The sequence below is a fragment of the Bombus fervidus genome, chromosome 8 (assembly GCF_041682495.2).
Source record: "Bombus fervidus isolate BK054 chromosome 8, iyBomFerv1, whole genome shotgun sequence".
In the NCBI taxonomy this organism is placed as follows: Eukaryota; Metazoa; Arthropoda; class Insecta; order Hymenoptera; family Apidae; genus Bombus; species Bombus fervidus.
The window spans coordinates 2,329,193-2,345,402 of record NC_091524.1 but is presented as its reverse complement, the minus strand read 5'-3'; the positions used below and the strand labels follow the sequence as shown (position 1 = coordinate 2,345,402).

At 50.9% G+C, this 16,210-nt stretch overlaps 2 protein-coding genes across 6 annotated transcripts in view; one reads left to right on the top strand and one right to left on the bottom strand.

Moving 5' to 3' along the window:
- The window catches only part of Alc (5'-AMP-activated protein kinase subunit beta-1), a 264,921-nt gene that overhangs the window by 111,154 nt on the left and 137,557 nt on the right, over positions 1-16,210 (bottom strand). The gene's annotated exons all lie outside the window — the stretch shown is intronic.
- Dac (dachshund family transcription factor) overlaps positions 1-16,210 on the top strand; it is a 149,215-nt gene that overhangs the window by 102,105 nt on the left and 30,900 nt on the right. For all 5 annotated transcript variants that reach the window (XM_072008870.1, XM_072008868.1, XM_072008869.1 and 2 more), the window contains one exon: positions 7,275-7,358. In XM_072008870.1, coding sequence (XP_071864971.1) covers positions 7,275-7,358 — 84 coding nt within the window. The remainder of the gene's footprint in view (positions 1-7,274; positions 7,359-16,210) is intronic.

Below are 16,210 nucleotides of genomic sequence, written 5' to 3'. Positions count from 1 at the left end.
TTAACGACGCCGTTTACTGCCGCGAGCAACGAATATTTTGTTGCGTCTCTCTGGTCCGCCGACGTGGAATCGACGACGGCACGCGGCTTCGTGGCTCTCTCGCGGAGCCTTCTCTCCTTTTCCCTCTCCTCGCGACTCTCCTCGACCCATGATCGGGCCCATCCACGACAAAGAAGAAAAGAAGGAACGAACGAGTCGGTACGCGACAGAATCCCGTTTCGAAAGTGTCATCGTGCCCTGGCGAGAGATTCTCGCCAACGGCGTAAAAGCACCGCGATAATTGGCCCTTAAAGCACGCCCCTCGCGGCTTAATGCATATAATCGCGCGCATTATGCGCCTGCGACTCCATCCTCTCGACCCGCGAGACGAGTCTGGCTAATTTTCTCGCGTGACGTAACCGCCCGATTAGACCATGGAGGAGGCGCGAACCTGCGCGTTGGGTAAATAAGAAAAGCGCGACGACAAGAATTGTCGTTTCTTTCGTTCTCCAAGAATCGCCGCGAGACGCGAACATCGCGGTGGGCAGGTGTTCCAGGTGTCTTCCACCGTACTCCTAAACCCTGAGGCGACAACGCAATCCCGCTTGCATATATATACGTACGTTGTGTTCAGCGATTGTCACGATTGAGAAGATAACGTTGATAATACGTAATCGATGATGTCCAGTACTTGCTTACTCGCGTTTTATTTATGACTACATATATAGCGAGTAAAAGTTTCAAAGAAAACGATGAACATTTATCGATATCGGAATTTGTCTGCACGATGCGACGGTGGTAGTTGAAGACGTAAAATCGGCAGGCGGTTATTAGCGCAACGCGATAACGACGAGATGGTGAACGTACGACAAGATGAAGATACCGAGTTACGTCGCATTCGTTAGAGCGATTCTTAATTACGGTTGTCTCGAGTGACATACAGGACGGAGAAAGAGAGGCAGCTGGCTCGGTAGCGCGATTTTACAACTCGCGCTGTTTCCGGTGCACGCGATACGCTTTGCCTTCGCATAAATTGCCGGCTATGGAGCACCGGGTACAGTGTCGCGAGTCGACAAGCCTCTAGGAATCGCGAGGCAACGGAAACTAAATTCTTCTACCTGTGGGATCGACACGGAGAACGACGGTACCGAGCAGAGGGATAAGGAACGGAAGAAGAAGGATCGACCGTTAAGAAGCTAGCCACAGGTCGGCGGAGGTTATTCGATAAATGCCGCGGGATTCTCGGCCGGTGAACGTTTTACGATCGGCAACCATTAATGTCTCGTGCTGTGCACGGGCGGTCTAGCATGCACGCACGTACAGTCGGACAGACACTCGTAATAACGATAAAGATCCAGCGGCACGTCGCGTCAGACTCGCTAGAACGAGGGGAAAAAGGCGGGCTCCGCGGTGGATTACGTATGCGCTTCGGTTCAACGACTGAGAGATCGATTCGCGCTCGTGACCGGCAAAATTTGGTGACCGTTGGATACCGAAGTAAAAACCTTTCGTGATGTTACATGACTCATTCTTAGATTCGTTGACGATTTTGCTTGAAAGATCTTTTCGCCTCTTTCGAGTACAAAGAGATTGATTTCGCACATGTATTTCAACAATGACACGAGTGAAACAAGCTGTTCGAGGCAATTATGTACCAAACACATAATCTTGGCGAACAGAATGGAACCGAAGAGACAGTGATCGCATATGATTTTTGTAATTATTCGTTCTTAGTCGATGAAATTTCCATTTCATTTTTATTTTTCAACGAACAACCGAATTACCTCGATTCGTGACACTTTTGAAATACGCGTGCGATTTGATTTTCTGTGTTGTTTGAAATTGAAATCCGTTCACGGGGGAAAAGTAAAGAGCGACGAAGATGGAAAGAACCGAAGGCCGCGATATCGTAGCAGCGGCGGTTTCTAAGCGACGGCTGTGCAATAACTCGGCAAGATATACCGGAGAGTCTGTTCCCGAAGGAAGGAAGGATTATCTTGAAACGCGAAAACGCTCTTCGCCGTATCTCCGGCCGAGTTCGTGCGACGAACACGGCCACCGTAGTCCCGCGTCCTCGATTGCCGACCAAGATATCGAAACTATTCACCTACGATCGACCGCGACTTAGGACCGCGATCCTTCTGCTCTGGTATCCTCGTTCGATTGTCTTGGTGGTTATCAGGCTGAGAAAAGGACAGGGAACGTGGCTAGATTAGAGATTCCTTCGGAATTGACTGGCTCGTTGTTGGCGCGAAAAGTATTAGTTAAGGAAACGAGGAGAGTTCGTTTTTGCTTCGGATCGATAATAGGAACACGATCGTATGTTTACGTGGGTCATTGTGTACTCTAAAACGACGATGCTCGCGAATGTTTGATACCATAATTATGCCAACAGAAAGGGGAGTTGCCTTGGAATGGGAAAGCATCGGGAAGAACACATGCAACAATATTTGCTATGACTGGAAGATAAGTCATTTCGATCGATCGCGCAAACTGTACCTATGGCGCCACGAATACTGTCACATCTGTAAACTCGCCGATACAATTACGCGTTACTCCCGTTGTTATTCCTTCACTTAAGTTACGACTAGAATGGATACGTATTTGTACGAAGTGGCGTTTTAACGAAACATCCGAAGACCGAAATGCATATAAGAATCTAGAGATATATATTTGATTGCCTTGACGTATCGAATTTGTCGAAACACGCTTCCACTGTAACTAGAAGATCCTACTACTACATAGCAGCAGTTACAAGTTGGATATTTGGCGAATCTTTGTAGAACACTTTCGAAGTTCGAATAGATTACAAACGTAAAAAAGAAAAGATTGTCGGAATTTGAGAATGTTGAGAGCGCCGATCAACGACGGAGAAGAAGTTGGATAATCCGTGGACACGGCTTTTCGGCGAAGAAACCCGACTCCTGGCGCAAACGGCAGTAGTTTTAGTGCGCGAGCTCGACTAGCTGCGATTTAATCCTATTTTCGTTAGATCCGTTAATGGTTAATGGGAGGCAAAGTGGTCAGCGACCGGAACAAGGCCTAAGTCCGTCTTAAATCCTGTAGGAGGGAAACCCTTGTAGCCCTTAGCCGAGGATTGTAATCCGTGCAGGATAACTATTGGCCTCTGGTCGTCTTACGATCTAGCAAAGTCGCGAAACGCCTCGCGTTACCCTCCTATTCTATCTTGATCGATCCGAGGATCGTGGTTCCGCGATTCGATAATAACGGGGTAACTTTTTAACTTCATCGTCGCGGTGGGAGTCTCGGAGAAGAACGTGTTTCCGCTCGTGAACGTCACAGACAATTGAAGTGCCGCGCGGAGACGTTATGCCCGCGGGAAAGGACAAACTTGCGAGTATATACGGCAGAACGATCGTTACGCGTTTATAATATGCAAGGGTGGAAACAATAATATCGAGTTTCGGCAGGGCCTTCTTTCCAGGAGGGGAAACCATTGCACGTGCAAATAAAACAAATCGCGGGATTAATCGGCATTCGAGTTAAGAAATTTGTGAAATTCGGAAACGACGAAAATCCGATTTCTCCGTGCAATGGTCGAGAAAGCTATCTTCTCGGAAGAAAGAACAAGCCGCGTTTCCGGAGTTTGCGGAAAATTAGGGAAAAAGCGAATAAGAGAATACCAGAGTCGAGCTTCCAATCCTCGGAGTTGTAAATTAGCAAAACAATCTACAGGTTTAATCTACGATTCCCAACGACGGTTTATTATCATGAGGTCCGTGATCCGTCGAAATGAAATTCATAAACGCCTGTCAATGGTGATAACAGATGAAGACGAAGAAGAGCAGCGGTTAGGCGAATCCGCGAGACGATCGAGAACTTTGCGTGGGCGTAGGCGTAGGTCGAAGGCGGCGATATATCGATGGACGCGTGTCGGAGGGCGGCAGGGCGTAACACGAAAGCTACATTATACTATTCAAACGATTGCAGGGCACGGCGCACGGCTAAGTTGACATTGTTGTTTCTGAGGGTGGCCTGAGGCCCTGCGAATATCTTAGCGTCGTGCAGAAGCTATACCGTGCGTACACGTCGTCGTACAAGCCCTCGGGGGATGTGAACGCTACACCGCCACCGCCACCGCCATCGCCACCGCCGCCTCCCGTCTTCCCGCCAACCATATACTAATCAATAACCATGAATCGCTCCGGGAACAGTGGCATGCACGTTCCGTTGCACCGTTATTGTTGCCGAGCCAGAGTGCTCGAGCTACCGTGAATATTATTATCGCCGATGATCCTTCGTCTAAACTCGATTTCGCGAAGCGATAGTCCGCGGTGATACTCGCCCTCCGACGATTCGTCCGGGTCTTAACGAGGCGAGTCGCGCGACAGCTGCGCCGGCTCGCGGTTCGAAACATCGCCGACTCGAATCTGAAACGATCCACGATAACGAAACTCATTCGAGCCTCTTCGAGACACCCCGAACGATTGCAGATAGCGAGAAGGAAAACCGATATGGAAGGAGAGAAGGCGAACGGTTTGGCGAAAGGAGAGTTTCGATTGGCGAGGAACGACGAAGGCAAGCGAGACCGCATCCGATAGATTCGTCTGTCCGAGTAACAAGCAACGCGTAATTCACAGTTTATGGAGCGACTCGCGATTAGGGAACGTCTAATTGACGCGGAAACGACGACTGAGAAGCGCACCCCTCTTCCAAAGGACGACTTTTTTTACGTGGCAGTTGTTCATCGCGGCCAACGTTAATCCCTGAAATTTTAATGGCCACGAGCTCGCGGTCGAATTTCAATAAGCTCGCACCCCATGCCACGCACCCTCCACGCCGCCTTCGAGGAATTGATTTTACTGACTTCCGACTTGATCGCGGTTCTCTTCAAAATGTATATATATATATATATATATATATATGTCGGAGATGAAAGGACAACAGGACCCCCCGTTGGAATCACTCGGAAAAACTCGAATGCCGTAACAATTACGAAACAACCCACGGTCACGGAATGAATCGGCCGTACCGATACTTGACAATAAACGACCTAACGGCCCCGTAGTTAGCCACATACGGATGGTCGCCAGAGGGTGACGCATCATACACAATTGGCAGGCGGCCTTTGTTCTATCAGCCCGTATACCTGTCACCCGTTATGGGATTTTCCCCGACGAATCCGATGACCTGGTGCCGCAAGGACACCTCATATAGTTTTGCTCGACAGCGACGAGAGGTCATTCTCTTGCTTGCAGTCTGACTAGCCAGAGACCTAGTGTGTGAGTAGTGAAGAGCGAATCGAGCGAGCAGCATATCACGAGGAGTGAGTCGAGCCCGACGTAGATCATCAAGCAAGGTATATCCGTTATCCCGTGGACCGTGGATTCGTTATATCGACTCTAGGATCATTGTCATTATCGTTTGATTATTGAGGCCAGTAGTTTATCTTGTATTTGTGGTAATAAACGTTATCTCGATTGTACAACGACGATGAACGACCCAGGAGCAGATTCTTTACACGCCCCAAATCCAAGTCACAACGCAAACCCGACATATATATAGGATCGAAAAGTTATATTTAAAAAGAGTTGGTGAAAGGGGCAGAGAGGCAACGAGAGTAGACACAGGGTGATCGTTAAACCGAGTCGATTCGAATCGGGCCGAGGCGGCGGGGTTGACGTTCACATCAACTACGATCTCTAATAAAGTTCAATTATCTCCGGAAACGTTAGGTACTGAGGGAAAGGTAGACGAGGCAGTGAGGAGCATAGAGGTTCGGGGGTGCAAGGGGGGAAGAGAAGAGAGTCGAACGAGACCCTAACGTCGGGACGAGAGAAAGAGAAACCGGGAGAGATGATAATCTAAACGATCGCAAAGTGGGCTGCAGAAACGCGCCGAAATTGGCAATAACAGGGTGCAAAGGGGTGGGGTGAGGGGTGGTGGACAGGCGGGAGCACGGCAGGAAGGGGCAGCCGCGTAACGTATACACATAGCGGCGGGGCTCCGGCGCGAACTTCCTATTCTGGTTAGCATTCAAATTGAATCTTCGTGGCGGCCGGTCGTGAAGAGTTACCGCCGTTAATGGACCTCGCAAACGCTCTCAAATTGCCGGCAGACTGCTGAGACGCGCGCCCCTACCTAATCTACCGGCTTGATTCTCCGCGTGGCTCGTCACCCTGCCCCCGTGCATCTCCGCGGATATCGCGCGATTCTGCCCTCTTCGTTGCTGTTGCCGAACCGATTCGCTTTTCGCAAGTTACATTTCCAACAAAATCCTCCTTACAGTATTTATATGTTACATATTCCAACGCGATATCTTTTCCGGTATTCGCTTCGCTTCGTATAGGACGGTACAAAGGAGAAGAGGAATTACAACGATATTGAAGTTGGAATAATCGGGTATATTTCACGAGGGATGGAACGTAGATTAGCTTCCCCCGAGCGGATTAGGTCGTTTCACCCAGTCGTTACCATATCGAGCAGGTTTTATTGCGTTCGAAGAATCGCGAGAAAAACGACCCTGCGAAATGTCCGCAAATTGGTAGCGATCTAACGAGCGGCTTATCGGTCGATGAGCCGCGAGACGCGTTACGAACTGCGCGGCTCATTGGCTACCAACGTAATTCGAGAAGCAGACAACCAGAAAGAGGGTGGCTCGTTTTTTCCCCACCCCTGCTTTCTTTTCTTCCGTTAAACCGAATTAGCCCGCTTGATTTAGACCCTGGGAACGTTTCACCGGCTGAAAACCGACTTCTTTCCTTTTCATCGATACCTGATTCGCTCTCCCAGAGGCTTCGAGCCCGACCTACTCGCTTCTAGAATGTCGATAATCCAGCGTCAGGCACGTTTCTTCAACCACTTCGTAGCGTTTCGTAAACCGAATCAAGAATCAAGGGGATTCGCAGTCAGAAATGCGAATTTCCGTGCGACGACGATCCTACCACCCTCTTGCCGAGATTCGAAATGGCTAATTTAGCGTGGCGAGTCCCAAGGGTGACGGGGTTTGTTCGCAAAGACGGAGAAAGGGCGAGCGTCTTGGAGACAAGCTAGGATGAACGCGGTCGGTATCATCGAGCGTCTCGGTGTAATTCTATTAGAGGTAACTACGCGAGCTCTGGTCCGGTCGTCGTCTGTTGGATTTAATCACGAACCCGCCAGACCGTACGATATTCTGCTGCGCTATCTTTTGGCTAAAGCAACGATGAAGAAGGTCGTTGGTGAATAACTCGACTCGATCTTTAACTTCCAGAATAATGCAAATACAAGATCATTTCGATCTCGAAAGTCGAACGACGGCCGAAATGAAATATTTTCTCTTTTTCTGATTACAGCCGAACTGAAGATGGACGTTCTTCGAGAAAGGGAGGTTAAAGACAGCCTCGAGCGACAGCTCCAGGACGAGCAAAAGGTTCGAGGTGAGTATCCAATCTCCTAACGTTTGCTTCGAACGATGACTAGACATCGTGTCAGTTTACTGGCCATATCGCCACGCAAAATTCCATCGACCGCGTCTACGGATGCCTGTCCCCGACTAAACGGATACTCTTTACGACGAATCTAGCGGCCACGTAAACGAGCTTTTCGTGCATAGTACGCCCGCGACGTACGATCATCCGCGAGAAGAGGAGGTTTCAGAGGGCGTTCCCGCGTCGAGCCGTTTAACTCCGCGATAAATCAAAGCAGCCACGCAGAGACACGCCGCTATAAAGTGTTCGCTACGCTCGTAGGTCCCAGCGTATCCTATTATTCCAGTCTCGAAGGACCCTCGCTCCAGCCTGCTACAGACTCACGACTACTCTTGGCCGCGCTTCTCCTCCTTCAGACCAGCCTTCGTCCCGGCTGTTTCGCGACTTTAATGGAACGAAGGGTGGAAACAGGGTCCGGAGGTAGGAAGGAAGGAAACGTGGAAGGACCGCGGCAAAGGCCGTGATCGCTCGACCAAGTTTGTATCGAATGTCAGTCGGTAATAGAATAGTCGTCTCGCGTTTACGGGCTCCGCTTCTCTTTGACCACCTACTCGATCCTGCACCGACACCCACTCCCCCTTTGTCCGTCCGTGCCTTCTTCCTCTCTCCTTTCTTCGGCTCGCGTGGAAAAAATCGAGCACCAGGAGCGATGTGCATTGTGTCGCGCCTGCTGGATCGAGATCTCGCCCAAGAGATTCGAGACTTCTATTAAGTGGAACGACAGAGTCGCGAGTCGCCTCGTGGTCGATGAATCACTCGACGAATTCTTTTTGCTTGGAAACGTCGGCCGCGTGACTCGATCGTCTATTTGAGAAGTAAGACACGCAACGAGACTGCAGGAAAGCATCGTTCACGAGTGAAAACGTTTCGATGCCGGCGAATCGATTCGCTGCTGGACGAAGGAAAGAGGGAGATGGTGGAACGTTAGCGACAGAAGGGTGGCAGGTAAATTCAATATCGCGGATTTTCCTGGCAAAAGATGTCGGCGTCCCGGCTGACGCGAGCACAATGCGAGACGCGATAAATATGTAAAAGTCGAGAAGACCGACAGGAATATCCGCGTGCTTCGGGGCGGACGCGCGCACGATCGCTATATTGCGCTTCGTACCAAAAAGAGTGGCTCTCCGGGGGCAGGGAGAAGCGGCGCGCGCGTTTTCGTTCGCGTCGATCATCCACTCGCTCGATCGAGCCGATGTTTTATTTTTTCCCTTTCGTTTCTTTTGGTACGTCGATTCGGCCGGCATCAGAGGCGGCCGTCGACGTCGACGTCGTCGTCGTCGTCGTGGTATAGCCGTGGACGCGTTTCGGTTGATTCGCAGGAAAAACGAGTTGCAGGGGCCCGGCCCTCGCGGTAACACGAGCCTCTGACAACAGCAGTCCATTAGTCAACCAGCTCAGTGTCAATACATGAATATGACAGCCGGTCTCACGGAATAGCCCATCTATCCCTTGGCTCACCCCCGACGCCACCCATAATGTCAAGCAAGTTCTATGATATCGCAAATATAGGAAATAGTCCACCGCCCTCCCCCCCCCCCCCCCCCAACCACTATAGAAACCTTTATCTTTCTGTGCAAAACTTTTGCTTTCGCCTCTCTGTCCCTTTCTCGCCTATCCTCCTTTGGTTCCTCTTACCCATCGACGCGATGATCGATGCTGCTACGAATTCCGTGTTTCTCGTTCGTTCGCCGCTTTCGTTCGCCTCTCTCGTATTTTCGAGGATTCTTAAAGGCGGCGGCCACCGTAAGACGATACTTAATTTGCGCGAGGCCTCCTGTGGTTCCGGTCGGATGATCGATCATCGGAGAATATTGACGCAACCGCTCGCTAAGACCATCGTCTTTCATTCGGCTAATGACCGGCGCGCAAATGAAAAGCAGCGCGAACTGCTTTCTTCCTATAATACCCCAGCCTATTACCCTTCGTAGGGAGTATAATCATACAAACGATCCCGTATCGACGACCAACGAAACAGAAGAAACATTGACATTGGCTTGTTTCTCCAAAGGAAAGATACTCACGTTTCTCCACGACACGGATAGGTTGGTTCATCACGTTACCCGGAAGTCGGTGGCACGCCTGATGTCTTTATCAGTTTGATGGCGTATCGTGTTATTCGTGCCTGCAAAGGCAATTTGCGCAATAAGGAGGGAATCGGAGGGTAGACAGGGGATGGAAGGAGGCGCGGCGTTATTAGCCCGTTTAAAGCCCCGCTTGGCATTTCGGTAAAGGTTGAAATCTCCGACCCCCCGCGGACCGACAGGCCGTATTATCTTAGCAGGGGTTGCAAGGAGACGGTACCTTCTCGTTGTTCTTCCGCGCCGGTCGAGGGATTTGTAATGGGACACGCGTTGCTCTCGTCGAACAATGGGATGACCTTTGCACGGGCCGATACACCGAACAATCCGCCGCTGCCACGTCTTCCCTACAAACGAGAAAGAATCTTTACGTGGTTACTTCCTCGTTCGAGTTCTCTTCGAAACGCACGCTTTGTTTGGAAAAGGTTGAAAAAGCGACGTTTGTTTGTCCACGCCGCGTGTGCACGAGGAAAAGAAGGTTTTTTCCCGCGGAAGGAACGCGAACAACGTTTCCCACGTTGTCTACAGAATTTACGTGAACCGGATTTCAAAAGTCGTTAATCGCGCTCGCGGTTTTTCGACGACCACGACGACGATGCTGCGCCGTCATCGAGGGAATAGAAGAGCAAGATCGAGCCAATGGCTGTGATTGGTGGACGGCGGCTAGGATAACAAATAGAACGCGGAACAAGAGCAACGCTGTTCTGGATTGGATCCGCGGCCGGAAATTCTGGCCGACGTCACGCGTCAACCAACAGAACGACGACCTACGCGCGTTTTCTCCGGAGCAAAAAGCGTTCGACGCGCGTAAACCTCCGTAAACCCGCGGGTCGCCTTGGGAGCCGACAGCTGCCTTTGCCACGGCTTTCCGAGAACTTGCGGCCTTCCCGTAATTAACCGAACCTTTTGTCGCCGAAGAGAAACAGCCCTTTCGCGCCGCCTGCGCTCTTCTTCCTCTTCCGCGTCCTTTGGGTTTCGTTCATTTAGCGCGAGTCTCTGACATCGTTCGTACACCACCGTCGTTTTTCCCCGAGACAGCAAAAAGAAAAGAACTAAAAAAAAAAAAAGATAATCGGAGGGAAGAGGAATGACAATCGGGTGAAAGAGAATAATCGTTTCGCAGCTACCCCGATGCAACGACGCCTCGTTTCGACACGGCACGGTGGCGACAAACAGAATTGAAACTGTACAATCAACCGGACGAGATTTATACGCGCGACACTCCTCGTCCCTTGAATTAGCCGGCCTGTAATGCCTGGATCGGGTGTCGGTGTAATTGGGACCCAAGGGACTTTGCCGCGTTTCAACCCCAGTTCGACCAGCGTCACGCTATCCTCGAGTTTACGCGGCTATATATTTACCACCGCGGGTAATACGGATTTTAAAACTCGAACGACGCCGCAGCGATTCAAACTCAAACGAGTCCCGTTGGTATATGTCAAAGTTGAAGCTGAAATAAGCCTAAATCGAATAGCTCGGATCGACGGAGGAATGATAACCGTTCATTAGTTGCACGTTCACGGTTGACGATCCCCTCAAAGATTTCTGACGCGATGCTCGTCGACAATACACCGGCATCCTATAATTACTCGTATTAGATTCATCCCCTGGATCAATAGTCCGTGACTAACATATCCACCCAAGTATCTGTCGCGACGCAAAGCAACCCGCTACTGTGTCATCTTCGAACGAGCTTCGAAGAGCTAATTCTCAAAAGAGCTTGCAACCACGACAACGACGTCGATGACGACGAGGAGGACAATAACAACAACAACAACAACAACAACAACACCGGCAACGGGTATGGACATCGATGACGTCGGTGCTCCCGTGCGTAACGATAGCTGATTTGCTTTGAAGTGAACGTTTACACACACCGAACGCCGGAACCCTCCCCTGCATTGTTACTGCTCTCGAGGCAACTGGTGGACGGGGAGATGCGTGCAACAACGTTGTCCTCCCTTGTGTCTCCGTCTGACCATCCACGCAGTCGACGTCCTTCTGCTCCTCGACGACGACGCTACTGCGTGGAAACGTGTCGATTACCACCCTTCCTCTGGCTTCGCCTGGCCTACGAATCCTTTGCTCGACCATTCTGATTCATTGAATCCCGCAACCGGAAACTCGGCGTGATCGTTGCGCCAGAACGAAGTCACCGCGGTGGACAAACATTACGATGGGGCGAATATCTTCTGCCCGGAAATATTCGTAGTCGCGTAGTTAGCGTTTCTACGGTTTATGATGGAAGTCGGATGCGTGTTGGAAGTAAACGAAAGACATGTGTTAATATAGAGTTACGTCACCATGTCGGTTTAGAGAACGTATATACAACAACTCGGTCTAATTTAAACATAAGTAAAAAAAAAGGATCGGCTGTGCAAACGGTTTACACGAGCACACGAATTTGGAAGTTTTTACTCGAGACGAACTAGTTCGTTCGAACGAACCGTCGAGATCGAGTCCGGATTCCTCCTTCTTCTCTGGTACCGACTTTGTCGATGACTCATCACGGCCGAGGAAAATCGACGAGTAGAACGATCGACGCGAAGGAAGGAAACCGTCATCGACTTAACGATCTCCGCGAGTCTTCACCCAGTAATGGCTGGCGAATTCGTTCCGAGTAATGACAGGAACAGAAGCGAATCTAATGCGGTGTGACAAAGAATCGAACGGGAGAAAGGGCGGGAAGAGGGGCAGAGCGAGGGGGACGAGGTTCCACCTCGATCAGCGCTGCGAGGAGAGAGCAGATCGGGCAAAGGGTTCGACCGGTGAGAGCGGCTTACCCCCTTTGTGGCAGTTTAGCGTTTCATGTCGTATTCCGACTCATTGGAAATTGAGGAATACAGAAGAGGCGCAAAAGGGATACGGCTTTGAGATAAAAAGAACGTCGGTTGGCGACGCTGACACCGGCGACTACTCTGTCACGCTTTCGCCACCGCCCCGCGAAAATAAACTCTTCTTTCCCCTTGGTGGCGGGGATGCGAGGGCGCCACGACAAAGGTGTCGCCACCGAACAGCAGCCCTTTTTGGCCTCTGGGCCGTCCCTGTACCAGGGCATCGTGCACGGCTTCGATTTTTCCGCGAATTTTTTGCCGGTCCTGCTTTGTGCTTCGGGGAAAAGAGCCGAGAGTAGAGCAGAGCAAAGTCGCCGTCGCGGGGCTGAGATTCGAACGTTCTTTGGAGCGGAGCTGGGTAGTGCCAAGAATATCGTGTGCTCGGGAGGGAAAGAGTCGATTGAAAGGGGATTAAAAATCTTGAAAAAGTCGGGGTACGCGCGATAAAACCAGGTTCGATGGGTCGATCGGAGGTAAAGCGACGTGGACGTTGGCGGCGGCGGTCGTTCCCCGTTGGAAGCCGATACGTGGGCTGGTATATCCCCAGAAGGTAGCTATATCGGCGAAGAGCCGATGCTGGTGGCTACAAGGGGGTAGGTGCCGCGGTCACTTTGTGAACTAACCTGGCTTTGCCCGCTGTTTAATTAAGTCTCGCCGAGACTACTCGTCCTCGCCCCCGTTCTCACTCTCCCTTTCTCTCTCTCTCTCTCTCTCTCTCTCTTCCTCTCCGCCTTCGTCGCACCCTTTGTCCTTCTCGCTTCGTCCCTGTCCGTTTCTCTGGCTCTCCGGCTGGCACCGGCACGAACCCCCGCTTGATTTCGCTCTGCCGGTGTGGCCCTTCAATGGCCGAGGGCCAGCTGTCTCTCTTGCTTTTGCGCCATCCACCGGCCCGTGTCGTGAATATGACACTCTGCCTACCCCTCCCCCTCCCGGTCTCTTTCTCTCTCGGACAGCGAGAAAAAATTAAATCACAGCCACTGTTACGACGCGACCAAAGGGTAACCGAAGCTGCCGAGGGTCTATGCTCGCTCCTTCGACCCTTTCTACCAAGCGCGAGAACAAAGCTGACCGAAGGGCCAGAGAAAACCACCAGCCCCTTCTCTTCAAATAGGTCCCAGACTCGTTTCCTTTCGGCGGCAACATTTTCCGCGAACGATCGATGCCACGGAGTCCCCCGCCACACACGCAGCAACTTTGTCACGAGAATCGTTCGCAGATTCCAAGTAGAATCGCCCAGAGCCCCTACAGACCGTAGATCCCAATGGACCAGCTCAACTTGCTGGCCACCACTCTCCGGATCTCCTTTACCGGAGTATTTTTTCCCTCGATGGTTGCTTTCACCCCACGGAGCCCCGAAGGCACACGTATGAATTCGCTCGCGCGTAACAGTGAGCTTCCGTAATATAATTGTTAATGCGCTGATAAACGCCTCGGGCTGCGGCGTTTACGCGTCGTACGCGCCGATACGCGCCGCGTCCATGCCGGCCAACCCCTTACGTAAAAATAGATCGGCTGTTACCTTAACGCAAATGGCCTTTCAGTCGAGGAACCAGCAGAGATTCGCGAGATACGCTCGCGAAAAGATCGATTCCTTCCATGTATCAAATTCGAAATCTCGAAGAAGTACGGGGAAAAAATAATCGGTACGAGGAGATTGATCCACGAATCAACGGACAAGAGGAAATTACGTAATCGCGATTATGCGATAGCACTTTGGCGGCGGGTGAGTCGCGAAAAGAGAAGGAACAAGAGTCGAGGACAATAGCGGAGGATTAAATACGGACACGCGGCTCGAAGAAAAGTTAGCGTCGATGAAAGCCCGGCATAGCCAGAGGGGTGAATTTCTCGGCTACCTGGCCAAGCGTGCAACCGGTTGCTCGCAATATTCTCGGCAAGCGGGTGGAATATTCCACGAGACGGCGAGAGAAAGGGAGAGGAAAGAAATAAAACGCGACAGCTTATTTACGCAGCCGAGCAGGCACGAGCGATTCCACCGGGAAATAGGCGGTGGTTCTGCTCCGCTGTCTAGTTACATTTTGCTGTCAGGGCGGAGCGTAAGCACGTCTTTCCACGATTTATTACCGAAGAAATTCGCACGATTATCGTAAACGTTGCTTGTTCAAAGAACACGCTGACGTGATCGTGTATTCTAAAAACCGCGTGAAAAAAAAAAAAAAAAAAAAAAGAAGAGGAGAGCGAATTCTCGAGTAGAGAGCTCGCGTGTAACATTTAAGCAATCGCGCGAAACTTTGTATCTGCTGAGTGTTCTAAAAAGACAATTTCGTTGAGATACCAGTTGGAGAGACCGTAACATAAAAAGACCGGCCATTATCGCGGTGAACGAAAGGCGCGAAACAGAGTCGTTCGATGCACGAAACGGTATTTCGAGCATTGGCATCGTTCGAACGCGCGAATATTCGAAATAGCCGAAGGCTCGACAGCCGGAAGGAGGGTGGAGACGAGAAACGAAAGAGAGTACCGTGGTGTACCGACCTAATCGTATTTCGTAATAACGTCGAGAGCGAGTATGTTCGCGTACGCTCGCTCGCGCGTCGGCCTACCCCGTGATAAATAAGGAGCGTAAGAAATACCATTAGGGAGGCTGGTGTTCCGTTTTACCTAGGAGAGCACGCGTACATACTTAACCCTTCGGCTGGTTTGTGTACGAGTCGTGCAGGCATAGAGACGACGACGCGAGAAATTTCGTTGCTGCGGAATTTAGATGAAATTGCGCGAATTACTTGAGCGCTCGGCGCGCGCGTGTGTGCATACGTGGTCGGCTTCCTCATCTTTCTCTTCCTGTTCCTGTTCCTCTTCCTCTTCTTCCTTCGCCAGTCCGCGCGAACGCAAACTCGGATCGTTTCCGTTACGCGCGGAGAAACGCTTGCGAAAATTCTGCGCGTACCGAAGCATAGCCATCCTCGCGAGCAGATCGTCGTGGAACGCGTGCAGCTTTGTCCCTCGTGAGCCGCCGATCCTTTAAAATAAACCATCGTGCTGGATCGATCGATAAGAGCGAAAAGAATCCCTGATTCTTTCCATTCGAAAATTCCAAATTTTCTCATATCTCTTTACGCGTAATTTGTATTCGCAGTCGATTCAGGATCGATGCGACTGCCCTCACTGAAACGTAACATAACCTGGAGCAGAAACGAGTTTTCCTCGGTTAACCGCTCTGTATTTAAACCTCGAATCACGCGAAATTCCTCGCGGAAGGCGTAAATAAATAAATGTCCATACGTAACCGGTAACCCGTTATTAGGGCCGGTGTCACCCTACTCCGGACAAACCCGACACCCCGAGCACCTCTGTCTCTTTCCCTTCCCCGTTGGTCACGGCTCGTCTCCCCCTAACTCTGCCCAGCTTCTCTCATTCGCATCGCGGTGTATGGTAAACCAGCGTGACGTCAATGCGGAGGTTCGCTAAACCGAATTCCGCGGCGTGACCATTTTTGTGCACGACGGTGCGGTCGATGTTGCAGCATTCGCGAATCTCCTTCGTCTCTCCGATGAAAATATTTAACCTGCTACAGTCGCCGGTTAGCGCCATCCTCCTCAATGTACGCAAGAAATTCGTATATCGCGAGGTATTTCGCGTGTGGTACGGCAAATTTGGGATTCGAGCGACGCAATAATTCCCCGTTTCCTGTTATATGAAAGAAGGAGAGAACGGAAAGAGGACGGCTGGCTGTTAGCTCTGGTTGGTCCGGAGGATGCGGATTCGATATCGTAGCGGTGCGGGCCGCTCGTATGAAAGACGACGAATCCGCAACCCTCGTAATACGAGTCCTCGTAAAGTAGCATTCCCGTGTAAGTCCTTCTGTCGGCCGGTCGACTACCATCTACGGCTTTCTATTATGCATGCGTCCCTTATTGGCAGTAAACGTGCT